The sequence below is a fragment of the Podarcis pityusensis genome, assembly GCF_964106645.2.
Source record: "Podarcis pityusensis genome assembly, chromosome: 10".
Taxonomy (NCBI): Eukaryota; Metazoa; Chordata; class Lepidosauria; order Squamata; family Lacertidae; genus Podarcis; species Podarcis pityusensis.
The window spans coordinates 55,975,616-56,002,679 of record NC_138035.1 but is presented as its reverse complement, the minus strand read 5'-3'; the positions used below and the strand labels follow the sequence as shown (position 1 = coordinate 56,002,679).

The window sequence follows — 27,064 nt, the reverse complement described above, 5'->3', positions numbered from 1 at the left end:
AATCTAATAAGAGGCAATCCTTTTAAAAGAAACTCTAAGAACTCAGCAAAAACGATCAAAATTTCAGATTTACCTCATCCCAGAAGGCTGTTACTTTATCCAGCTCAAGCCCTGTGGTTGTTAAATTATATTCCAGAGTTTTGTATTCTTCTTTTTGCAAGAAATCCTGTAAATTTAATTTAAAAATTTTCAGGCACCAATACATATAATGCAGCATGCTAAATTCTGACCACAGAACATGTCTTTTAAAACATTCTCTTGTTCCGGCACGAATTACTTTTAATTAAAAAGAAGGCGGTTGTTAATGGGCAAAGTCTGTCCACGCCAGTGAATATTCATCTTCAGATAGAGACTCCCAACATAACATACAAGTGAGATGGCAAGATCATCATAACTGCACATATGAACCGGTTATGTCACCCTTTGTTTTTGGTTCCTTAACGCTCTCTCCCCCTCTCCACCTATCAACTTAAAGACCACCAATAAGAATTCAACCTTAAGCATTTGCACTTGAGTATAACTGCAGGTAGATCTAAACACAGGAAAAACCCACTATAAATAAGTCAGAAATTAGATCGTTTTAACAAAAGAAAAAATCTCTATGGAAAATTACGTTTTAAAATTTCCTGCTCTCTGCCGCCATCTGGTGTTGCATGTTTATAGAGCATCCAAATCATTGTTTCTTTACTAATGTAGAAAGAGGCCCTGTCCTTTGAATTGGGCCCAGAAACTAATTGGTGTTCTATGCTCAAACTGTCTTGGCCCAGTGAGCAACCTGGCTGCAGAATTCTACACCAGCTGAAGTTTCCAAACCATCCTCAGAGGCAGCCCCGTGTATAACATGTTGCAGTAATCTAACCTAGAGGTTACCAAAGCCACCTGAGCCTCAAGCAACAGCAGGAGATTCAGAAGTTCAACCATCTGAGTACCCACACCTTCAGAGGAAGTGCAACCCTTTCAACAGCAAGCAACCGCCCATCCATCCATCCAGCCTAACAGTGTCTCAGCCTTATTTGGATTAGGCTTCAGTTTATTTGCTGTCATCAAATAAAACCAGCGATCACTTTACATATACTCTGAAGGGGGTGTAAACTGCAAACCCATGAAGGTGCGCTCAGATGGCTCCCTGCACGCTTGTAATCAGCCTTAAGGTTCATGTTTGTATCCTCTCAACAGCATATCAGAGCATATGTGTAGCACAGCTAACAGCAGTTGGGTATTAACTATTCAACACATATTTGCAGTAATCAAGTCTTACAGCCAAATCTTCAAACTAGGTGTTTCGGCCTGTAAATGCTTAGAATGCACAGAGATGGCGCCATTGCACATTCCACATTTTCTCCATCATTTTATCTTGGTTTAATCCTGAAATAAATGTTGAACCTGGATCTAGACACCACCTTCTAATATCTGGCTGTCACATGCCTGTCCTCAGATGCCCTTGGGCACGGCTATTTAAACAAAAATTATTGTGACAATTATGTTTTCCTTTAATGAAATAACAACACTTTAACTTTGAAGCACCATTTCCAAAACAGAGTTGGAGCATATAATTGTTAAATGACTCAGTAGCTTCTCATTCTGCAAGTCACACCACAAAGAAAATGGTCACTTCCAGGGGTTACAGGGCAAACCAAGGTTACGTAGGAGAGGAAAGTTCACTGTGGACACAGGCCAGCCCAAAGTTAAACAAGTGGCACCATTAGCCATGGATTCTGGGATGCAACTCACCCCCCAATGGTTCTAAACATTTGTGTCATTGCTTGCAATACCATCATAATGCACCATATTGCCTTAAGTGAGCTTAAAATGCAAAATTGCACGTATTCCAAGCATTCATTTATTTTTATTTTATTAGGGTTGGCAAACTGTTTTTTTGTTTGCTTGGGATTTTTTGTTCTAACATCCGGAGGGCAGCAGCAAACCCACTCTCTGCCTTTATGCTTTGAATGGGTAGAATGGGCCAATGCTTACCTCCCTGACTTTCTGTGTTTTCGTTTCTCTCTAATCCCTCACCCTTCTTTGTCTATGAGAGCTAGGAGGGTGTGTGTTTTTTTGTTATAATCTTATGTGCACACACTTTGGAATAAGATCTGTTGAACACAGTAGGATTTATTTCTGTGTAAATATGCATAGGATCCAGTTATACCATATATTTTTGTCGATGGATGTGGTGGGGTGGGATGAGAAAAGGTTTCAGTCATGCACAGGCTGTCGCTGTACTCAGGAGACAATGGGCACTGGAGGGGAGATACAGAGGCTTGATGCTGGTCGAGGTGGAAAAAAAAATGAGCTATCCTTCCCAGCTCAATACATTTTACTTATTCCACAGGTGCTTTCATAAACGTCATAATGCATAGTTGCAAAAAAGGAAATTAGTCAGATATCATGATGAGAATATTCAAAAGCAAAAGGAAGTTATTGGAGGCTAGATAGTCAACATAAGTAAACGGTAAAAGGTAAGGTAAAGGACCCCTGGGTGGTTACGTCCAGTCAAAGGCAACTGTGGGGTTGTGGCGCTCATCTCGCTTTCAGGCTGAGGGAGATGGCGTTTGTCCACAGACAGTTTTCCGGGTCATGTGGCCAGCATGACTAAACCACTTCTGGCGCAACGAGACACCGTGACGGAAACCAGAGCACACAGAAACGCCATTTACCTTCCCGTTGCAGCGGTACCTATTTATCTACCTGCACTGGCATGCTTTTGAACTGCTAGGTTGGCATGAGCTTGGACAGAGCAATGGGAGCTCACACCGTTGTGGGGATTCAAACTAATGATCTTCCGATTGGAAGCCCAAGAGGCTCAGTGGTTTGGACCACAGTTTCACTCACGTCCCTACTTTACATAAGTAAAGCCCTGCTGGATCATCAAGTTCAGCATCTGGTTATCACAGGGGTTGGTAAGACGTCCATGGGAAATCTGGTATCACCACTCAGTGATTCTGTTGAGGAGTCTGACCCTTTTGGGATTTCTAACTTGTTGGACTCTCTTTGACATACAGAGTGACACCATCTCCAATACACCCTTGCCTGTCCTTCTTATGGAGATGACAGCATCCTAATGGCACTCTCCATTTCCCCAGGTTTCTGCTATGTACAATATAGCTATGCTTTCCTGTAAGACCAAGCACTCCTGTAACTATAAGGTCAAGAGTTAAGACTGCTTGCGAGGTAGCGATTGAAGAGCCTTTAGCAGATACTGCTTCTACATCAAGAGTTGAGGTAGCTTGTGTGGATGTAGGAATGTAGCCACAGATACAAAGAATTAAGTGGTTGAGGGCTTAGACACATCCATTGTGTGCTTCGCTTCTCTATGGAAGCAATACACCTGACCATCTAAAGACAGTGGTTTTCAACCAGTGTACCATAGCACCCTGGGGTGCCTTGAATGATGGTCAGGGGTGCCGCGAGCAACACTGGCATCTGTCTCTCTTTCCCTCCCTCCCTTTTCTGATGCTCTCTTGCGTCTCTGCCTCCCAAAGGCTTGAACAGCTGTTTATTGCAGAAGCCCTGGCTATAAGCTCTGCAGGTGAATGGTGCCACTGAAAGGCACCTCTCTTTGGGGCAGAGGTGGCAGCAAGACTGCCAAGGAGAGGGGAGAGGAGGCTGAAGGAACACTCCATGTTATGTACTGAAGTTCTCACCCTGGGCCAGCAGGGGGATACTGTAGATAGTTTTCACTCAGGTCCACATATGGAAATAAGGGATTGAAAGTGACATTCAGTGATTGGGTAGTTACAGAAAATGGTTATTGTTGCGTTCTAGTGGAGCTCTATATAAGCAGGCTGGCTGAACCCTTCAGTTCAGTTCTGTTCTGGCCTGTGAATAAACAAGAGCTGTTTGAAGAATCGCTGTGTCGTCTGATATGTTCAGCTACAACTTAACACTCCACAAAGGAAGATGTTCAAAAAAAGGGTGAGAGGCTGCCAGCTCTGCAGACAAGGGGCTCCTAACTGGGCTCCTAAGCCCCATAGGGGTGCCATGGAAAGAATGTAGTTGGTCAAGGGAGACGTGGACTCAAAAAGGTTGAAAACCTTTGATCTAAAGAGATGAGGCAATAGGACTAAAGAGGTCTAGCAGTTAACTTGACTTTCAGATTGAAACCACTGTAGACTGTTTTTCCACTCTGATGATTTTTCCTACAAATTAGCACTGTATACTGAGGACTTTTTCTTGCCCCAAACAAACTGGTTCATGCTGCAGTCCTATACATACTTGCCTGGAAGTAAGCCTCATTGAACTCAATGTGCTTTACATGCATCAGATACAGGGTGCAATCTTCTATAAACTTGAAAAAAAAGTAAATCCCATTGACTCTCAACAGGCTGCCTGAGCAAACATTTGGAGAACTGCAGCTGAAGTCAGCAATGACCTCAGTCAATTGACATTTTCCTCATAACAGCAGTGGAGAAATACATCAAAACGGCTTCTACGAATAGCATTTAATGAAGTGCAATAAAATATTGCAATGTACTTTCAGTGATAAATTGGCAAGATAATATACTACAAAGGATTAGCTTCTATTCCTGTAGGGAACTGGGTTTATGTATTGTACCTGTATTTTGTTTATTGCTCCAAGAGAATCATACCATGTCTGCACAGCCCAAGGAAACTGCCGAGTGACTGCCATTCGAAGAACAATGCAAAATGAGATGGTGGTAAATATTTTCCTGAGAATAATTCCGTAGATCAGTGCGTACGGAAGCACAGCCAAGAACACCACAAAAAATCCAGAGAAGAAGAATGCTGAGCTATTGAAATATCTCACATAAGCAGCTTTTTGGGTCAGCTTCAGTTCAGGTCTGTCAAAGAGAAAAGCAAAATGTGGAAGTCATTATACCTGGGGAAAGGTATGCCACCCTAAAAGCAGAAGCAGTTGGGGCTGCAAATAAATGCTTGGAAAACAGCTTTAGCTCAGAATGTGAATGAGGGTGGCACAAAAGTGCAACAACCAATCTTTCGGTATAAGGAACCCCCGTGGTTTGGGTTGAGCTGTGCAGCAGTGACTGGCCCAAGATTGCCTAGTGAGTTTAGGAATTTGAACCTACATCCAAGAATGCGGATAGGAATTTGAACCTATATCCAAAACTCTAACATTCACACCACATTTTGCACAGGTCAGCACTTCAACTAAAAGTGTGTTAAATCAGAGCTGCACAATCGGAGACAAGGGAAATCCCTAAAACTAGTTGGCTTCTAGTAGCAACCATCTAGGTGATAGCAAACTATGACAGCAATGTTATTTGCATGTGTTCTGCCAACAAATTACTAGGGATCTCAGAAAATATCACAGCCCAGATAGTTTGTGGATAGGGCAAATGTGACATTTTCTGCAAAAAATCTGGGTATGTCTTTACACAATGTGACTAGGATGAAAGCGGCTTCATTTCCCTGTTCTTCTGTTTCTTTTCCTTGCAAGTGGTTATACTGCATCTGCAAAACCATGCAGTTTTGAAGAGATTCTAGACCTAGAGACGACAGACTAACTATTGTCCAAATAAGCGGAGAATTTTTATTAGTTATCTTCTTGGTTTGCTTCTGTAGGGTAGGTCAGCAAAGAAGCACAAATATCATGCAATTCTGAATAAAAGTGGGGGGGGGGAAGGAGGAAACTGCATTCACAATGAAATTTTTAAAAGCAAAAAAAGTCCCGATGCAGATGTTAGTAAGGAAAAGGAACAGCTGCATAGCTCTACATGCTTGGATAAACTGCTTCATCGAAATCTGCAGCACTTTGGGAAATTATGAAGCTCTTTATCAGCTTATTATACTCCAGACTCACAGAAATCTCTGTATTGTACAATAGTGCAATAAAATGAGAGCCGTGGGTTGAGCTTTGGAGCACCCTTTACCCCAATGCAGCACTGTAGCAATAAGAGGTTAATCATTCAGTGAAGACATACATCATCGGGGCTGCATTGGGATTCAGTTCCCAGAGAGCCCCTAGCTTGTACATTGCTTAGCATGGGAATGGAAGAGATCTCCAACATTAAACCAGACTGTGGAAATATAGAATTCATTGCATGGCCAATAAGACAGCAAACCAAACTGAGTCTTGGCAGCTTGAACCTGGGGTGGGGAAAGGACAACTCTTTGTCTCCAGTTTACAGCCCAAATCATGACTTTGATAGGATTTCAAAAGGAGGAGACACTATGCAGATTACAGCCTATATATGTTAATGGTTAGAGTCAGAATGAACAGGTCTCAGTCAGAAACGGCACACATGTTTTGGGAGCACGTGAAATCAGTGGAATGTGCTTCCATCTAGGCATGCTTAAAGCTGAGGTGGAAATCTACTAGCTGGTGAAACAGCAAAAGTATATGTTGATGAATAATTTTGAGAAGCAAAAACAGGGAAGTCAAACAGAATTTCTCAAAATACAAAATGAAATCGGCCAGAGAATTAACGGGAAATAATTTTTAAATGGTCAAAAGATACACTTTCACAAGCAAGGTGTCCCAAATCTATAGCAAAATCTGAAATTGATAAAGATCAATCAGCTACTCTCTTTTTCCCCCATTACATCCTTTGAAGGTAAGCATCCAATACGGATTGTTACATTGATGATTGATTAATGAAAGCGAATGTGCTGTTTCTTCTTACTCCTTCCCTACCATATTATTGTGTTCTGTACCTAAAAATTATAATTTCAAGGAACACCAGATCCTAGGCTTGCGCTGAACTTTCTTCATTCCCTTTCTTTGAGTTGGCTCTAACATAGTACAACTCTTTCTGGTTTCTAAACATTTTGAGCCCCTGCTAATTCTAACTGAAATGCTGCAATGCTGAATACTGCTGCTACTCATATTTAACACTCGTAGACAGTGTGCCAGGCATTAAGGCTACAGGCTGGTTTTTCTTCTAAAACAGAGAAGGGACACACCCAGTACCACAATCAGTTCTGTATATCAAACAAGGGGAGGGGGGATATTTTTTTTAAAGGAAAACACATAGTAACCATATAATAAATAGTTAAGGAAACAAATTGCCTACGTTCCGTATGCAATAGACCAAGATGAAAGAGCTACAAAACAATCCAGTTACCTGATTATCCAGTATTTAAACATTTAGTGTTGGCATCGAGGACTGATACGGGTTTTTTTAGCTTTGTGCAGGGTTGGAATGTGAAACTAGAATGCTGAATAATCTGCATTATTCATTTCTGTGGAGGACTAGCCTCTTGGAATTTGAAATATTTTTCCTGTTCTGTCAGACACTGTAGGCCAGAGATGGCAAAAAATGTGGTTCTCCAGCTCCTTCCATCCCTGACATTTGGCCATGCTGGCTGGAGTGGATGGCCAACAATATCTGGAGGGCTACAAGTTCTCCACCCCTGATAAGCATACCAAAATACAAACTTTTATTTTAAAGATTAACCTTGGCCATCACATATTTTCTAGAGCTTTAGTTTCAGTCCTCCAAAACAGCCTGACAGCCACAGAAAAATAGGGGTTGAGATCATTACTCTTTTAAATTTCCCCCGATTTACCTTATAAACTCAGCTCTGTCTTCTAGAGGTAAAGCCTTTGCTACACAGCCACCCAAAAGAATCACATTTCTCCTATTTAAATTTGCAAAACGCACAACACAATAGTTGGACAGGCAGCTTAAATGCGTAACCCAAAATGGCCCAATACATTTAATTATAGGATGAATAGGGCTAAAATAATTTATCTCATTTGCAGGGGATTAAAACTTTAGGGAAGAGCAAAAATATCCTGTTTAATAAAACTACCAAACAAACCCACAGGAATAAAGATTACATGGACAATATTGGAGGGACAAATACTTACTGGCGCACACTTTCAATCATGTTTTCCATTGCATTCTCCCAACAGTAAGCTTTGACTGATTGTATATTCTCAATCATTTCTGCAGTGAGTACAAGTCTCTCATTGATCTTTCCTGCTCTCTGATCTCTGTAAAACAGATCAACCCAGTTATGTTTAGTACCTATCTGTATATTCTTGATACCATTGGAAACATGACATAGTCTCGGGGGAAATGAAGCTATTTTCTGAGTTCTTCAGAAAATACATCAGTTGGAGGAGTATAATTGCCAACAGGACCCAACTCATCACCAGTTTGAACGAATCAGGCAATTAAATGGCTACTGGCCTGCAGCTTTTATAATTTGTGCATAATAATAAACCTAAATTATAACAATCTTCCAAGTTAAGGTAAAAAGATAGACTTGGCACATTTGCTTCCTTTAGAAATGAGATAAATCCAAAAAAAACCCTCAGAATTATTTCGTAGGAACAAGGAGACCCTCTCCAAATTTTAGAGCAATTTTTTATTCTTCAACAGATTCACATTCAATGCTATTTCTTTTCTTTTCAAAGTCCACCAGGTTGAATCAAAAGGTGTTCTAAGCTGCTATAGCTCAGGTGGTCATTTGACTTTTCCACTCCGTAACTGTCTCCATCACCAACAGTTTGACTGCATCGGGGGGGGGGTTCATAGCACCCCCTCCCTCACCAGAACCAACCTCCCATATGTCTCATTCTGCAATGGCCATTTCACCTGGTCACTGTGCAAGTTTGTTATGTAACATTCTATAATAGCCCTTGAATGTGCATCTTTTCCTCTTCTCTCCCTGTTCCTTTTTCCCTAGAATAGCTACCTGCGTCAGTAAACATTCTCTGGCATATAGATAAACCCAACCTCAAAGATCAAGCACCTGTGTGATTTGCAGCAAGAACTGAGAGTACATATATATTATTATTCTTTGGAAAATAATAATTCACACCTGTTTCTGCTTGTAGTAGCTATTGATCATGTGTGTGTGTGTGCACACGCGCATGTGTGTATCTTGTACATATAAAACGCAACCCCCAACATTCCATCTATGCACCTCTGTAGTTCCCCCCCTCCATATATAAGTAGATTATTATTGCCATTGTGGAGAAAAGTAAGGCAATATAATCATGGGTAAAGTTGTGGTTTGTGCAAAATCTGCCCTCCATTCCTGATACAGTGGTGCCTCGCAAGACGAAATTAATTCGTTCTGCGAGTTTTTTCGTCTTGCGAGTTTTTTCGTCTTGCGAAGCACGGTTTCCCAAAGTCTTCAAAATCACCAAAGTCTTCAAAAACCTCAAAAAAGGCTACCACACCGCGTGCTATGAGTTGCTCCTTGAAGTCACCCTGGGTATTAACGGTTTTAAGAAAAAGGAAACAAACTTGCAAGATGTTTTCTTTTTTTTCGTTTTTCGTCTTGCGAAGCAAGCCCATAGGGAAATTCGTCTTGCGAAGCAACTCAAAAACCGAAAAACTCTTTCGTCTTGCGAGTTTTTCGTCTGGCGAGGCATTCGTCTTGCGGGGTACCACTGTACTGTGATCCAGCCCTCAGTGACAGGAGTTTTTGATAGATTTTGGCAGAGCTGATGATGCTTGACGACTCTGTTCTGGCTGGATCAGCAGATGAAGGCTTTATGGCAGCACAACTTGCTGGAGTGATCAAGACACTGGTGTTCAAGCTTGTTTCAACAGATCCAGCTTAATGACTCAATTCTGAATGACTTGAACAGCATAGCCCAGTCTAGACATTCCTCTTATTCCAGGCCTTTGCCTAATTAAACAATCTATGGCCTTTTAAACTGGGTGTCATTTGTATTTGTTATTATGCTATATATTTTTGTGTCTTTATATTGTAAACTGCCCTGTGACCTTCAGATTAAGAGCAATATAAAAACCTAACAAATAAATATCTTAAGTTATTGTATGTTGTAAACCAACATTGGTTCCATTAACAGAAGGATCATATGAAAATGTGTAAATTAATAGCCGAGTGAATTAACAATCATTAATGCCTATGAAAACTTTGGTTCCTCTAAAAACTGGAAGTATGTTCATGCCTAGCTTTGGATTATTCCCCAGTTTACAAGTATTAAATATATTCCCTCCAAATGTAAGATCCAATATATGGAAATGTAAGATCCAATATATGGAAATGTAAGATCCAATACATGGAAATGTAAGATCCAATATATGGAAATGTAAGATCCAATATATGGAAATGTAAGATCCAATATATGGTATAAACACATACAATATGAGAGCCCTGTTAATAGCAAATTGTTGGCAGGATTTATTCAGAATCTGTCATTAGCAAGCTTTTAAAACCCTTAATATTTGAAAGAAATACCCGCAATTGCTTTGTCACCTGTATTTCATCATCATTCGCCCTAGCCAGGCTTGGAAAAAGGCAACAAGAATTAGGAAACCAAGTCCACAAAACGCCGAGGCCTGCAGCATCTCGCAGAGAAGTCCCATCAGCAGCAAGACTTGTAAAGGTGCAATCCACACAAAATGAGCCAAAGCTAAACCCTGGGGAGGAAAATCAAAGCATTGCTCACTGGTAGTATGCAAAGATAGTCACAGGAAAGAAAATAGGCAAGAGGGGTGGAGAGTTCAAGGCTTTTCCTTAGTTCCTCCCCACATTCTCCTGAGTCTCCATCCCCATTCTCCAACCTCATGTCCATCACTGAGCTGATTCCCTCAGACAGGACAAGAGGTTGGACCAGGTTTATTTTTTCCAAATCTGGGCCTAGTCTCTGTTCCCCTGTACTGAACATATCCAGTCTTTGAGAAGGAGTAAGGAGTCCTTCCCACCATAGCTGTCAAGTGTCCCTTATTTGAAGGGACAGTCCCTTATTCCAGCGCCATGTCCCGCTGCTGTCCCTTATTGATGGATGTCCCTTAAATGTCCCTTAAATGATGTCCCTTAAATTTCAAAGGAAGCAGCTCCTCTCCCTCCCTCCCTGCTGGCCAGGGAGGAGGGAGGCTCCAACTGTGTTGCTTGGCTGTGTTGCTCACCCAATAAGAAGTCTAAGAACGACTGGGGGTGGAGCTTGCATGCCTTGTGTGTGGCTAGTTAATGCAAGCTGAGGAGGGTTTTGAATGCTGGACGCCATTTTGTTGCACGTGCTGCTGCAAACTTTGCAGTGCAAAGCCAGGCTGGGGAGCCATCTTAAGTTGAGGCTGCATAGGCCTTGTAGTGCATGTGATTCAGATTCTATTCAGTTGAACCTCTGGTTACAAAGTTGGTTGGACAGTGTTCTCGAAGCTACCAGCATGAGTTTGACCAGACTGCAGGAGGACACGAAGACTGGAGTGCCTGGAACAGGTGAGGCCGCAGGTCCCTTATTTTGGCTGCTGGTCCCTTATTTTCAAGGCTGCTGGTCCCTTATTTTCAAATCTGTAAGTTGACAGCTATGCTTCCCACACAGTTCCCAAGTCACCCTATCTTGGTCTGGCTCTCTCCGAATAAATGTATTCATAATTTCATTCACGTATTACATCTTGTGTTGAGGGAGCTCTGGCTGGAGTTGCCCTGACCTCACTACTGCCATGCTCCACCCTATCCTTGCAAGCATAGTGCCACACCACCCACAATAACGTGCTGTTGCTGTTTTCCCTTAGCATGAAAAGAACAGCAGTCATCCCATAACCCTATGCAATAAGCAAGGCACAATGGTGGCTTCTGCCTTCAAACTCATACTCTGTCAGGGCTGGCCTAAGGCATTTTGCTGCCTGAGGCAAATGACAAGATGCTGTGCACCTCCTGGTTCCATATACAGAAACCCGCTGGACTGGCAATAAAACCTTAATAAAACACTGATACAGTATACCTGAAGCAACAGCCTTGTTTAGGTGGATCAGGACGTGCTGTGTAACATACATAGTTTTGCTCCCCAAGGCAGTTTACCTCACTTTGTCTAATGATAGGGCTAGCCCTGTATCCAATTATTTCTGCCCATGGGGGCAGAATTAGGTACACTGCACTCCTGAGTAGTTTTTACTGTGTCTGTCAAACATCCTGAGGGAAATAGCAGTGAAGAACTGTTAAGGCCTTGAGCGGTAATTATCCACCCCTAGTCAAGTACGAAATTTACAGGGAAGCAAGCACATATAGTGGTTGTTCGAGCAGTAAATCAGCGATACACTGCCAGGCACACCCTTAGTTAGACCGGAGTGTGAAGGAATGTTGATGACAGAGTATGCCAAAGAAGATAACTGGCTGGGAACTGGCAATCACATATATTTCTCTGGTTTTTGTTTTATAAGACACATCATATAGCAGGGGGTGAGAGGTGGAATATAAGTATTTTAAACAAATAAATTAACCACCTAGATCTAGAAGAGCTGAGATGCAAACAAAGCAGCGTGTGAGTAATATCTCTGTGCTAGCATACCTAATGCGGTGACATTTATCTTCTTCTTTTTGTAATTAGCTCAAGCCACACAATTCACTAAAACTATTCACCACACCCTGTTAACTTCAGCTCCAGTGATTCAAAGCACTTTGGAATGGCCTGGAATCTAGAAATACCCATCCTCTTGCAAAAAAAAATGCAATACATTAAACATGATTATATTAGCACCAACATACTTCATCAAATTTGTTCAGATTGTTTGAAAGGAGGCTAACAAGTTGTCCTGTGCTTATATTGTCAAGGACTCTGCTTGATAATTTTAAGGTCTGCAAAACAAAAACAAAAAAAGATTTATTTATTTATTTTAAAAAACCAACAACCATCAAATACTTAGATGAAGCAGCACAAATACCATATTACAGAGCTGTTATCAACTAGATGTTAGTAAATGCCAATGGTATATTACTTCCTACACAGGAAAGCATTAATGTGTGAACCTAGGCTTGTTTACTCAAAACTAAGTCCCACAGTATTGAAATGTGGTTTCCTGTTAAGTGTTTTATGATTTCAGTCTAAGCTTATTTTATCTATCACACTCTAATATATTCTGATACGATCAGCATGCAAATACTGACCTTTTCTTCAATGCATCTACTGCTATTTCTAATTGTATTTACATAAGGCAATATACTGTATTATTTGCTCATACTGAGCTGATTCAGGTACAACAGCCAGACCCTGTTTCGGCTGTCAGGTCTGAGCCTTAGACACTGAAGCATTTTTCTCCCAAAACTGGAAACCCACTTCAAACCATTGTTTCCAATTCTGGTTTGGAAGGCATGCAATTACATTGCTGATTCCAATGTAATAAAAACATTTGGGGACAAGGAATCAAACACTATAGCAGCTCACCTGCTGCCTTGGTACATCTGGCTTAACCACGGGTAAGTATATTTGTGGAGGGGCTGTAATTCAGTGGTTGTTATGCCCCTACAATATAAATCCACTTCTGAGGATCTGGTGGAAGATTATCTAGAGCCACCAGAAACTCAGGAACAGCCCAGAACAACAGCCAAGGAGAAGCGGGGACGGGCAAGGGTCCCTCCACACAGAAAGGGAGCTTGGCTTTTGAGTTACAGGCAGAATTACTCCCGTGCCCACAGAAGGCAACATTGCCTCAAGACAGGCGAACATCCTCACAGTCAGGAGGAATGTTTAGATTCTGAAGAGGACTCCTTGCGAGTTAAGGGCACTCAAGAGTAGGACTCTTCTCATCAAGAGAACTCTCTGCAGAAACTAAGAAGAGGTTGTGGCTGTTAAGTATAGTAACTTAAGTCACCAAAATTGGTTATATGCATTACTATCTGTTTATATTTGATTGGTTGGTAACAGAATTCTAGAGAAGTAGTTTTCATGTGATTGGCTGACATTGGTCACATTTGAGGTATATAGTGAAGGAGAGACTCCATTTTATGTGAAGCAAGATGCCTTAGAATCCACTGTGAACACTGCTAAGTTGACTAGGGTGTTGGGGCGCTTCTTTCTCTGCTTGTAAGAAAGGGAGCGAAGCTGCAGGAAAAGGTAAAAGTGGAAGACTCTCATGGCAGCTGCAAGGCATAGCCTAATTGAGATACAGAAGGCTAAGTGCTAAGCTCTGGAAAGAGAGGAAAATACAGTTGTTTGGGAGTTTGAGGAAGAGACTGTGAGCCCATGCTTGGAGAAGCGTGTGACTGTAAATATCATGTTTTAATTCATCAATAATTTTCTGCAGTGTTAAAGTTTTTGAATATTAAAGTCTGCACATTGGTTTAATTTCCAAAAAAAGGGTGTCAGCCATATGTATGATTTGAGCTTCCTAGCTGCATTTTCGTTACTCTTAATTCAACAGTGGCTGAGTCCAGGGTGGAGTTCTGGTGGCTAAAAAGTCTCAATGGGAGGCTGGAATGCTGCTGAAACAATGTCTTGATACCAGGTCATACCTGGGCCTGATTGTCAGCTTACATGGACCTAAAATTTGGCCTGTCCCTTGACCAGCCTTTCACCTGCCTGAACATCTGCTGACCTGGACCTTGGCCTGCCCCTTGGCTTGACTCTCACCTTAGGCCTTGTTGGAACCAGTGTTTGTCTAGAATTCTCATCATCCAAATAGCCAAGGAGGGTTGCAGATAAAATCCCTTCCCAGCCCTGTCAACGTGCAACTAGGGAACACTCATATCAAAGGTAGCATTTGGTAACAGCATCAGAAGCAGCCATTCCTCCCGCAACACCAGGTATTATGCAAGGCTCCTGGCTGAAGCAGGGACAGAGCCAGGGAGAAAATCGGCGCATCTAAGGAGAGCAGGGAGTGTGTGTACCTATGGATGGCCAGACCACTGCTGGTGTGGCGTGAACCATTCAGCAGAATTTCACTGGTTATAACGCACTGAAATTCATCACAGATGCAATAAAATATGAAACTAGTCTGAAACTAAAATCTGGTACAATAGATTTTTTAAAAAAGAATGTTCTGTTAACATAGGATTGGTTTCCAGATCAAATAATCACTTCTAGTATGAACTCAGTGCATGGTTAATTTATTTAGTTAGTTAAATGTGTGTATCTCTTTTCCAATCAAGGAAGGTCCACAAACTGCTGCGCAATAAATAACAAAAAAACAATAACATCAAGAAACAAACAACAAGGAAGCATATTAAAAACAGAAAATTGAATCATAAAAAACACTATATCCACATTGCACAACACTATATCCACATTGCACAGAAATGTTATAAACAGCATCTGAAAAGGTGTCTCTTTGTACCACTGGACTGTTTCCACAATTGCAATCCGAGCCAACTATTAGGATCCAAGTCTTCCATGGATTTAATTGTACTTACAGCTCATGTAAATAAAAGACAAGTCCTACCTTTTTGTAGATTAAGCTGAACATTGCTATCCTTATTTGCATCCCGATATGATGGAGGCCAAATATAGCTGGGTGAAGCAGCAACATCCGCGCAACAAAGAGAAGGCAGAGTCCTATGGCTAAATAGTAAGCTATTGATCGTTCGTGTGAATTGGACGGATCATAAGAAGCGATAATTCTCCCCAGCAAAAGAGGCTGCACAGATTTCGTTACTTCCTGCGGAAAGGGGGGGGGAGCGAAACGTTGATGTCAATAAAACTTGAAAACCCGCTGGCAGTCTTAATGTTAATATTTGTATAATTAAACTAAGGTTCTCATCCAATATAGCTTGTACTTGGTACATTGGGATTACACTGTATGCAAAGCCTTGCTTCTGATTGGCAAATGAATCCCTGCCCCAAATCACACCCTGCCAAATCTTTTAACAAAGGTAACAATTTGTCAGTTAATTCTACCACAGTTATATGGTTGTTGGTTTTCATCTTGTGGTTTGCGGTTCTTTCTCGTTCATCTTTCTTTGCTGCATATGTGGGTTGTTGGTTGTGGGGCAGAACTTGCCTCAGGTGGTGGGTGCTGGGAGGGAGTGCTGAAGGGCAAATCTAGGTGGGGCACCCAGTCTCCCTTCCAAAATTAAAGCTAAGAGTTTGCCTTGAGACCTTGGAGTTTCCTTGAGACCTATCAGATCATAAGTGTCCTTTTGTATTCTGTCCTTTAAATGACCTGAGGCCAGTGGTATGCATCGATTTCTCATTATTTTGTGTAATCACTTCCAAACAGATCAATTGGCAGAGCTGCTATTCATACGGTGTTTTCAGAAATGGTCTAAAACTTACACACTGAATTATATAGCTCATGTTTTAAGTACTCACATCCTTTTACATGATCACATATAATTTTACAAAAAAAGATACACAACAGACTTGTGTTGGACCAACACAGCAGTGTTTTTAGTATACAAAGAGTAATATTTATAAAAGAACAATTAAAAAGAGGCTTGGGCAGGTGTGTTTGAGTCCATATAATTCTAGGATTAAGCACCAAAAATAATGATGACAGCTGTTTTTATATGTGAGTATGTAAGATTCAAGGGCAAGAGTATCACAGAGGTATTTCATATATCTTGAGATCCAAGAAACTTCTGTCGTGGTCTGGTATTTACAAATCATACCATTTGTGCAGCAGTGAGAATGATACTATTTGCTAATGTTTGTTGTGTATATACCATATAGAGATAGCAAATATTACGTTTTCAGATTATTGTACCAAAGTGATTTATAGCACTTACAGGAATATACAAGGAATGACTACTGGCAATATATAACTTTGCTTGCTGACCCTAAAGGGTGAGTGGGTGTCATGGGAATGATTCAATATAGAACCACAGGTACAACAACTTCCTTGTTCAATTTATATTTTGGCAAGAAGAATCTCCATAGTGTGAGAATGTGAGCAGGCAGGCAAGTTAGATGGCGATGCTACAGTCGGGCAAGTTTCTAACCCAGTGTATTTAGGCATTATTTGTGAAGGTACAGAGTCTGTACATAAAATGCATATTGCCTGTTTTCACACACGCCTTCAAAAACTGTTATACTTGGTATTCTTCATTCATTTAAACCATATCCCTCACCAGCCCTGCTGCCATGTGTCCTTGAAATCCAATACCACTTTTTGCTTGCATAATGGTAAAGGTAAAGGACCATTAGGTCCAGTCGTGGCCGACTCTGAGGTTGCGGTGCTCATTTCGCTTTATTGGCCGAGGGAGCTGGCGTACAGCTTCCGGGTCATGTGGCCAGCATGACTAAGCCGCTTCTGGCGAACCAGAGCAGCGCATGGAAACACCGTTTACCTTCCCGCTGGAGCGGTACCTATTTATCTACTTGCACTTTGATGTGCTTTCGAACTGCTAGGTTGGCAGGATCAGGGACCGAACAACGGGAGCTCACCCGGATTCGAACCGCCGACCTTCTGATCGGCAAGTCCTAGGCTCTGTAGTTTAACCCACAGCGCCACCCGTGCTTGTATAGATGGAAACTAAAGAGCTCTTTATAGCCCACTTTTGCCTTTGGCTCCACCCACCAATGCCATCTGATCCTTGGTCGATGATTCTTGGTCGATGGTCCAGAAGGGTCCAGAATGTGACCCCCAGGTTGAAGAAGATTTCCCATTTCTCATTTAAACATAGCCCCATTATTGATGCAACAGATCATGCTATTCAGAAGACAGTGGCATTGATGTGTTACGTCTTTACAAGAAAACTGATGAAATGAAACCACAGCAAATTAGGAAACATGTTTTACCCAAGCTGTTGCGTGCAGCGTGAAAAATTACAAGGAAGGCATAGGGAAAACAGCAAGAATGAACAGACCAAAGAAAGGGTGCAAGAACATTTTAAAAGAAGCGGGGAGGCCAAATGTTTCTTTCCTGCGCTTTCTGAAGTGAATGACAGGGAACTTCCACATATTTCAGTAGAGCAAAACAGGGGTGGGAGGTGGATTAAACACCAGTTTCCAGCACTAAGTTTCCTCTTTTACGCTTGTCATGAGCACTGCATAGTATTGGAGTATCATGTTGCATAACGCTGATTCACACACCTTGTTTTATTTGATATACCATGATTTCTTAAGCAAATAGCAGTGTCGCAAGTAAACACATAATGACTGCAATCACCTTTTTATGGCCCCAACATAGGATTTTTCCCCCTCCATTTAAAATTACATTTCATAGCAGAGCATTTTACACACGTGAAATCGTCGTACGCAACTACTGACAACTGCACTGTGACGTTCTCAAATCTGGAACCTTTCCAAATCTCTGGTTCAAAGGCCTCTGGAGTATTAGAGCAGCTGTTACTCTGGAGGTAACTCCAGAAAAGAAGCATAAATAAAGTGAAATCTAGTTCCTCTGTTTCTTTGTCAGTCCAGAAACAAAGCCCTAGATCTCTACCTTCTCCCTATATGTGATGGGGGAGAAAGATCATGTTTTCTGTCTCTGCCAAGGTGTATTGATTCTGATCGTTTAGGACCCAAAACAGACTATTATCTATAATTTCATTGACACAAATGATTTTTATAGTCAAATAACAGGTGCAAGCCAAAGACGATAACTCCTATTTAAAACCCAACAAAGTACTTCCACTAGTACAATAATTTTTGCTTATGCAATGGAACTTCCCGTCCGTCTCTTATTCCAAATGTGTCCCCTGCCCCCTGCCCCAATCTGTTCCTTGGACTGGGGAAACCCCAGAAAATATTTAGTAGGGTCCTTCGGGAGAGGAGCAGTATGGAAAGCTCCATTCTCAGCCAGAGGTTCTTGCACTGGCAGAACTATTCTGTTGAATAGCACCCCACTGTTTTCAATAAGTAATTGCACAATGTAACTGTGTTCTGGGATAGTGTTAATCAAGGTCAGGTATTAAAACCTTTAGAGGCCCCACATATGTAATTCAAAATAAAAATGATGCTAACTCATAAAATAAAATTTCATTTTTTTAAAATGAGACAAAACTATGGTGTGTATATGTGCATATAGCTCAGAAGGATACATCAATAATAAATCATAGATTTGATTGCAACACCTGACAAGATCTGATTCCCTCACATTATTTTATCTTAGTAGAATGCTACCTGGTCTAGGTGAGAATAAGTAATAAAAAGGCAACAGGAAAATGGTACAAGAGTCTGTAAGGAAGTCTAGGAAAGTTCTGATTTTTACCATGATGACTACTTCGATGTTTTTTGAAATATCAAATGTCATTTTTCTTCAAAAAACATTTCTCAGCTTTTGGTTAATCCAACACTAGTGTTAATATTCCATTCCACTGGGGGTAGGAATAGCATAATTCTTCCTTGAGTAAAGACCGGGAGCATAACCAGACATACCAGTGAAAATGCTGAATCACTAGATCTCACCCATTTATCTTAAAATTATACTCTAGTGGCCATGGTGTGCAATTGTGCTAATCGTGGGTGTTGATAAAGTTGAAGTGACTATAAGGTTCTCACTTCTGTCTTAATTACCATTATTTACTTTTTTTTAAAAAATCTCTGACTGGCTTAGGAATGTTAAATGTGGCTTTATATTTCTTACATTTTTTAAAAAAAAGAACTTTCTGATTTTTAGTGAAATAAATAAATTTATTATTAATGTCGTTTCCCATTCCTACTGTTTTTGTGTTATTTGGAATGTGTGTTACTTAGGAAATGCATGCTAACGCACCAATATGTTTTAACAGGGTAATATACAGGTTCCAGTGTTTTATTTAAATTGGCTCCAATTCAATCAACTATGATTCCTGTAGGATTTAAAAAAAATGAAACTGAAGGCATTATTTCCTTGCTCTTTAGAACGTCCCAGGCATAGGATAAAATGATGTAGGATTGCAACCCAACAAGCAAACTGGAATAATGTAAATTCTTACCCCTAAATATAGTATTATTCCATAGAACATAAATTTCCAGAAAAAGCATCTTCTAAGAGCATTGATGAGTCTGGGTTTTTTCTTTGAAGCCAGCTCTCTGTCCCATTCTCTGGTGGGGAGAAAACACCATTAAGTTGTGTGACCAAATACACAGCTCTGTGACTCTAGCATAGTTCAGCTCACTCAAGTATATCCAAGGAGATTTAGCTAGGTGACTGATGAAATGAAGGCTTTGCAAAGACCCCAAAGATCTGATCCTCAATTACTTGATAGCTCAATAAAAGTTCAAGTGTAGTTCAGCCACATATTTGGCAGATCTAAATACCTAGCTATACATCATTCTGCAGGGAGTTAATTCATTAAAAAGGTCACGTTGTATGTTTTAAAGAAACCTGTTGTACTCCTCAAGACCGATACACAAATAATAGGCAAATAAAGGCTTTGAATCCCTTCCAGTCTCCAGAAGTAAAAAAAACAAAGACAAACTATTCTATTTTGTGACTTTTTCAATGTGCTGAAAATAAAGCATGTCAGCTACTGCTGAACAGACTTTTTGATAGTATAATTTAACTATCCAGTAGTCAGAGGAAATGCCCCCAAAAGATTTAGGTTTGGCTGCAAACTTTAGCACAGTGAAGATCATCTCACTGAAATAAATAACCTTGGGTGGGACAACTTTACCAGGTTTTGTCCAGTATAAGGAAACATATGAGATCCAACGACCCAGTTCCAACTTCAATCATCACTCAACAACTCAGCTGCAACTCAACCATCTATCTCTGCCCTGTGGTGCCAATACTCCCATACTTGCTGGATCTGTTCCCACAACTCCATCCAAGTAATTCCCCTTTCTCCCCACTACCACGGACACCCTTGGACCCAGGCCTGTGCAGAGGGCAGGGCAGCTGCATCCTAGGCCTCAGGGGGTTAAGTTGGTAGGAGGGAACTGCCAGGGACCAGTTGCTATTTGTTTGTTTGTTTAAGTTTATAACTTTACTCTAGCAAGACTCCCACACTGGTCCTCAGACAAACCCTGCACAGACCTGCTTGGACCTATGAAACCATACTTCCTTCCTTTATCCTACCACGACACCACTGGTCACTACCCTCAGCCATCTTTCTGCTGTCACTGACTCTTCCTAGGATGGAGAACAAAAGCCAAGCATCTCTGTGTATGAGCTTTGTTGTTGTTGTTGTTAATTATGGAAGCTGGACAGAGAGACTTGACTCCAACTTCTCCTAAAAACCTAAATGGGAAGCAGGGTCTGTAGGTGTATTCATGACATCAGCCCTCCCACCCTATGCTCAGGTTGTATATTTTCAATCTAAAAGCTTTCCCCTTTCTTAAATAATTTAATTTACATTATTTAAATGATTACATTTACATCATTTAAATAATTTGCAAGTTCATAAGCTTTCATTAGAAGACAAGCTAAAATGAAGAATGACTATTTTTCCTCAGGATCTTGTAAATCCAATTAAACCCCTAAAAAAAAAAAGTACCAGTGTCAGATAGCTGAAATATATGAAGACCTGGGACCATTCTTTGGTACCAGATTGTTTAATTACTGTGTGGGAAACAAAACAAAATCTCCAAATGAAGCCAGTATCATTTTAATAATGCTGAAATGGAGTCTTATCATCCCATATCTTTATTGAATGACATTATGCACAGTTTTATTTGAATCTATCAAGCGTAGGAATCTAATGAGAAATATGCAAAAAGCAAATGATATTATAGATCATTCTAAGATTATTAAGACTTCAACAGAAGTCCTATTATTTTGAGACGGTGATAAGTTTTCAGTTGGGCAGAATGATCTTCTATGTCTATATTTAGAGTGTTGGAAACATTTAACATAGGGAGAGATTTTAGATTATGGATTCAATAATGTGTTTGTTGTAACACCAGCCCAGAGCAGCTGCTAGGATGAATTGGGGGGGGGGGGGGGGAATGGAAGAAAATGTTTGAGTGACTCTGGCTGGAAAGCATCATAGTGTGAAATTATCCGCTACACATAACTCCTTTTTGAAGAGGGGCTTGCATATAGTATTACTTTATAGTACAGTAATACTTTAATACAGCATTATGAAGCTGCATAAATCTATCGGGTTAAAGTGTGAGCCTCTCAGGAAAGTTGCTCTTTGTTTTTAATTGGAACAAGCTTTATTTCCAGTACCTTGCAAAGCTTTACTTTGGGTTGATACAACAAAAGAGCCCAAAGTTAATACCCAAACAGGTATGAATTTCTGGGAATAAATACTAGAACGGATGGACTCTAAATAAAACACCACTGGCACAAGTTATTAAAGAGTTTTCAGAGGTAACTTTTCTTTTGAAAGACATTTAATATATTGGTTGCAGTCAGGCCTGATTTCGTATAAGGCAGCTTCATATGTTTCTATTCTGTTTAGATTTCAAGATCTTGTGCATCACAATAATTTTTTTGCTTGTGTGAAGATCATTTTGAGAAATTGCATAGAAATCACCTCCATGATATGAATATCTTCAAGCTAGACACTGAACACTTAAACATTTAAGAACTCTACTACAACATGAGAAATTAACAGAGAACAATGAGGCAATTTTTCACAATGATATATAGGATGATAAACTAATATCCAGATTAGTAAGGACTAATATCATTAGTATGGATTAGTAGACAGACCTACAATCTAAAGCCTATATAAAGAATGCTAAATAAAGAATATTACTACACATCTCCTGCTAAAGTACTTTTAACATTCACTTATCAGAACATAAGAACAAAACATGAAATTCTATTGTTTGCCTTATAAAAAATTAGAATAATGTTAATACCTACCTTTCCAATTTCTCAGAAAGGTTATCTGCAGAATCTGTGGCAGGGATTTGATAAATGTCTGATAATTCCAGGCGTTGTCTGTAACCCTTTCTCAAAATCGGTTTTGTCCACCTAATAGATAATAATGTTTTTCTCATATTAATATCGAGGTATATAAAACACATACACCTGGAATAAAAAGCACACACACAAACACCTGGTTCCAAGTGTCCAAGGGACCTTAGGCTTTCTCAAGCCATTTGACAAACCACTTTTGAAACCGAGATTTTCAAAAACAGAATTTTACATGGTACGGTGGGGTTTATTCTTCAACCAATGAAAAGTAAAAGTCTAACTGGATATACCCAAGCACAAGCTGTGGTCACTCAAAACCTATTATCTGGATGCTGGCCATAGTTTATTATTAAGCATAATATATACTACAATAGTGTTGCATGCCACCCCAAAGATTCAAGAAGTTTCAGGCGCTTACTCAGGTTTTTGTTTCCTTGGAATGAGGGACAGCGGAGACTGTGGTGTCTCTATGATATGTGGTTTATTTACACATATGTACAACTTGAACCTACAATGGAGGGGTTCACAGCATTAACACCCCAAGAGTTCTTGCTTCTTCCGTAGTCAAAACAGTTGCATGGTTCTTTGGGTTTTTGCCCATTTCCCATTAAACAAGGCACAAAGTAGATTCACACACACAGAGAAGTTCTACACTATGTTGTCTTCTTAACATGGTATACTCTTTTTCAGAAGAATTAGAAACTGAAGCTTTTAAAACTTCTCTACGTTAATGCAGACCATAAAGGGACAGATCTTAAACGTAACGATCAGGCTTTGCTCCATTTCCTGCATAGATGGAACTACAAGGATAAGAAGCCTCACTTTTTAAGATAGTAACAAAAATGTAAAGAGCTGCAGGGATTGACCCAAAATCCAACATAATGTAGATCAGCCCCAAGCCTTCTGAGCCTGGAACTTCACCCCCAAAAGACATACTCCTCCATTGTCTCCTGAGACAGACGGATGCCAACCCTGAGGGGGAAACTACAGTTCGAAGGATTGTTTGGGGGAAGCCAGGTGCTTTAAATGTGTTTTAAATGTTTGGTGTGGGAATTAGTGCAGTTTGTACAATGTCACCAGTTATGCCATTTTACTAACCATCCTTTTCAAATGGTCACCCAATTGCTACTGAACACATTTTAGATTGGTCCAAAAGTACGCTGTAAATATAGGTAATTTTAATAATAGATCTTTCAACAAAAATATTCCAGAAGAAAGACAGTACATGCAGTAAGTTTCAGCTCATTCATACAGTATTTGAGTACCAGACACCAAGTAGTCATCTTAACCACCTCTATTTTTTTTAAATGATATTTATTAAGAATTTAAAATTACAAAGAAAAAAAGAAAGAGAAAAAGAAAAAAATATAGACAAAAAAAGGAATTGAACAATACAAGTCAATAAAAAGGGGAAAAAAGAAAAAAGAAAACACACAATACATCAAAACCAAAAACAAAAGCAAACAAAAAATTTAAAAACAAATCCAATATTCCCAAATCTTTATCTTTCGTTAACTTGTTTCATCGACCTCCTCACACCTCCCTTTTTTGTATTCTAGTTATTAATTATCTCAGCAAATCCTTTCCATCGTTCACTATATTCTGTCATTAAATTACCTTAAATTATTTTAACCTTATCTTACCATAAAAAGCCCTAAAGCTTAAAACTTAAAACTTATTTATAAATAATTCCTTATAGCGTTTCTACTAAAGCCAAATAGTTTCATTCCAGCATTTTTTCTAACACTCATTAATTTTACAATAATTCTCTAAATGAATTTTTAAACTTTCTTCCAATCTTCATCCATCGTCTCTTCTTCCTGGTCTCGGGTTTTGTCAGTCCTTTCTATCCCTTCCATCTAGTCCATCAACCTGGTGACCTTCTGTCCGAGGCTCTTAAGTCTTTTCCATGTCCCTTCTGCAGGTCTTCTTCATGTTTATACCTGCACTTTACTTTATCTTCTGCTGATCTTATTCTTAATTTCCTTCCTTTCTCACTAAGGGGTAGATCTCGGGGAGACTCCAACTTGACAATATCTTTATCCCTTCTCGACAGGTCAGCCCATTCTCCATAGTCAGCACTGAGGTCCAAAAAATATTTGAAGGCATGTTTCAAAGTCCATCCAAGGTTAAGGGCCCCCACAACTCCAAACTCCCCCTGGCCCAAAACCAGATCCCAAAAATCAAAACATCCCTGCATAGGGGGATCTATCCAACTTCCCATCTCCAAACCAAACAGTACTCCATCTCTCCAAATCTGACTTTCTCCAGGTTCAGTCGTCAGAGACAACAACTTATGTTTCTGCAAGGCCGCGGCTCTCTCCATTTCTATTACTTGAGGTTCAGCAACAACCTCCTCCTTTGTCTTCTGCACAACTTACCCTGTCAAAGCAGATTCCTGGGTTGGTTCCTGAGTGGTTTCTATATAGGTATTCACTGTTTGTCCAAAATTGCTAACTGCAACAGTCATCAAATCCATCTTCTCATGTAGCTGTTCCAGTAAAGCGCTTGTCTTGCAAAAAGCAAGCACTAAGATTTCTTCTGGGCACATTCTTGTTCAAGGTCAATGTCTGGTTCCCACGATCTTTAATCTCTACAGCTGTAAAATTCCCCAGATTGACTTCAGCAACAGTTTCACAAACTCCCTCTAGAGGAAACAATTTCTGTTTGTATCCGTCTTTTTGAAAGCAGATCCCGCAACAAAATTACTTTTGTTTTTCAGATATTTTGTTCCTTTTAAATGCAAAAGGAAACATTGGAATCAATGTGTTTCTCTTTTTTAACTATCTGTCAAAAAACATTTTATTCACAGTCAATGAACTTCCCCAAAGCGTCTGTCTCTGACACCCCGTTCCCAGGTTCAAGACGGTGGAAATTTATCTTTCTTTGCTCTCTCTCCTGCAGGTTTAAACAATCTAAGATTTCCCCCCTCTTCTCCTGCTTCCAAGGGGGGTTTGGTAGTTTTAGCTGATGGAAATTTAGTCCTTTACAAACGACTTTCCAGACTTTAGCTTGCAATGTCTTTGCTTCAATCTATTTACAAAAGCGGAAGGCGGACTTCCTGTTTAGACCTTCCCGCTTCGGTGCCAAATTAAGATGTTTCATAGTCCAATTTTCCATTCTACTCACGGGCAGTTGTTTAAAGTCCAATTGTCCACAGGAAAAAGTCAGCGCTCTCCGGCAACAGCAATGCGGCTTCACTCCGTGAAAAGAGCAGTCGATTCGAAGCACCGCGCCGCTCACCCCACGTCACTCCGGATCCCCGAAACCGGGTTTCCCCGCGAGTAGGGGAGGCGCAAAAGGTGCCAGCCGAATCCCACGTCCACAGGCTTCTCCCACCTGTGGTTTTTAGTGGGTCTCCGCCTCGCCGTGGCGGTCCAGACCCTAATTCCCACGAAGTGGATTCCTCCCGGTCAGAGGAAATCCGCCATTGCCGGAGGCGCTAACCCGGAAGTCCATCTTAACCACCTCTATGGGGGAAAAACATCCAGTACTTTCACAATGCAAATATTCTCTCTGTGTTCAAGCTTGCTGTGCATTTTCTGTTCTTTGAAATATCAGAGTTCAACAACATTTTATGTGTTCCAAGTTATACAGGCTACAGTTCTATATCTAGTTTTCTAGAAGTATACTTTCAATGTACACACCATAAATCACCTTAAAGGTAAAGGGACCCCTGACCATTAGGTCCAGTCGTGGCCGACTCTGGGGTTGCGGCACTCATCTCACTTTATTGGCCGAGGGAGCCGGCGTACAGCTTCCGGGTCATGTGGCCAGCATGACTAAGCCGCTTCTGGCGAACCAGAGCAGCGCACGGAAACGCCGTTTACCTTCCCACCGCAGCGGTACCTATTTATCTACTTGCACTTTGACGTGCTTTCGAACTGCTAGGTTGGCAGGAGCAGGGACCGAGGAACAGGAGCTCACTCCGTTGCGGGGATTCGAACCGCTGACCTTCTGATCAGCAAGTCCTAGGCTCTGTGGTTTAACCCACAGCACCACCCGTGTCCCTATAAATCACCTTAGACCCCCCCCCCAAAAAAAAATCCCTGGAAGTTTAGTTTACCCCTCACAGAACTAGAGTTCCATGCACCACAGGTATGAAATGTTATAAATGAATAAATTCATGAGAACAAACATCTTTAAAGCAAATTGATGTTTGATGTTTTATTATGTATTATGGTGTGGGTGTGGCTCTTCTCCATAAATGGAAACAATTTCTTGTTTCACATCAAAAACTACATTGGCAGCATTTGGCATTTACAAAACGGCTAAATTAAAAAGAAAGCATTAAAGGTTTCTGCAAATAGTGCAACATGCAGAAATATTTGACTTTCGAATTAAAGACATGGGCCTCCATGATCCTGATTGTTTGGTGACTGAAAATCATATAAACTTTCAACAACATGCTGGAAATGTCATAAATCATGTCTGCCTATTTCATACCGTGTATATTTTGGGGAAACAGTCTCTGGTGAGTTGTTACTGCCTATACTTTTGTTTTCCTTTTCATTAGAATGTAACTAGGCTTTGTTCCAGTTTGAAGAAGAAATTAGAATGACTGATGTGCTGAGCGGCTCTTGCTTCAACCTAGGATGGGAAAGTACTGTGCGAAACCCAAAAGGGCATTCAAGAATCAACTGCAGCGCCCTTTCAGCCAAGGGTGCATTTGGACATGCAGACTGATGAAGAACTGCAAGCCA

At 40.5% G+C, this 27,064-nt stretch overlaps 1 protein-coding gene across 3 annotated transcripts in view; it reads right to left on the bottom strand.

Annotated features, from left to right (window-relative positions):
* CFTR (CF transmembrane conductance regulator) overlaps window positions 1-27,064 on the bottom strand; it is a 93,181-nt gene that overhangs the window by 54,672 nt on the left and 11,445 nt on the right. For 2 of the 3 annotated variants that reach the window (XR_013991147.1, XM_081023455.1), the window contains exons 2-9: window positions 22,308-22,418; window positions 19,483-19,591; window positions 15,066-15,281; window positions 12,397-12,486; window positions 10,168-10,331; window positions 7,796-7,921; window positions 4,556-4,802; window positions 74-166 (exon numbers count right to left, since the gene is read on the bottom strand). Coding sequence is in view for 2 of the 3 variants with exons in the window: in XM_081023455.1 (XP_080879581.1) it covers window positions 74-166; window positions 4,556-4,802; window positions 7,796-7,921; window positions 10,168-10,331; window positions 12,397-12,486; window positions 15,066-15,281; window positions 19,483-19,591; window positions 22,308-22,418 (1,156 nt within the window). In the remaining variant the exon portion in view is untranslated. Of the gene's footprint in view, window positions 1-73; window positions 167-4,555; window positions 4,803-7,795; window positions 7,922-10,149; window positions 10,332-12,396; window positions 12,487-15,065; window positions 15,282-19,482; window positions 19,592-22,307; window positions 22,419-27,064 lie in introns of those variants that run through there. The other variant, XM_081023456.1, reaches the window with a different exon arrangement.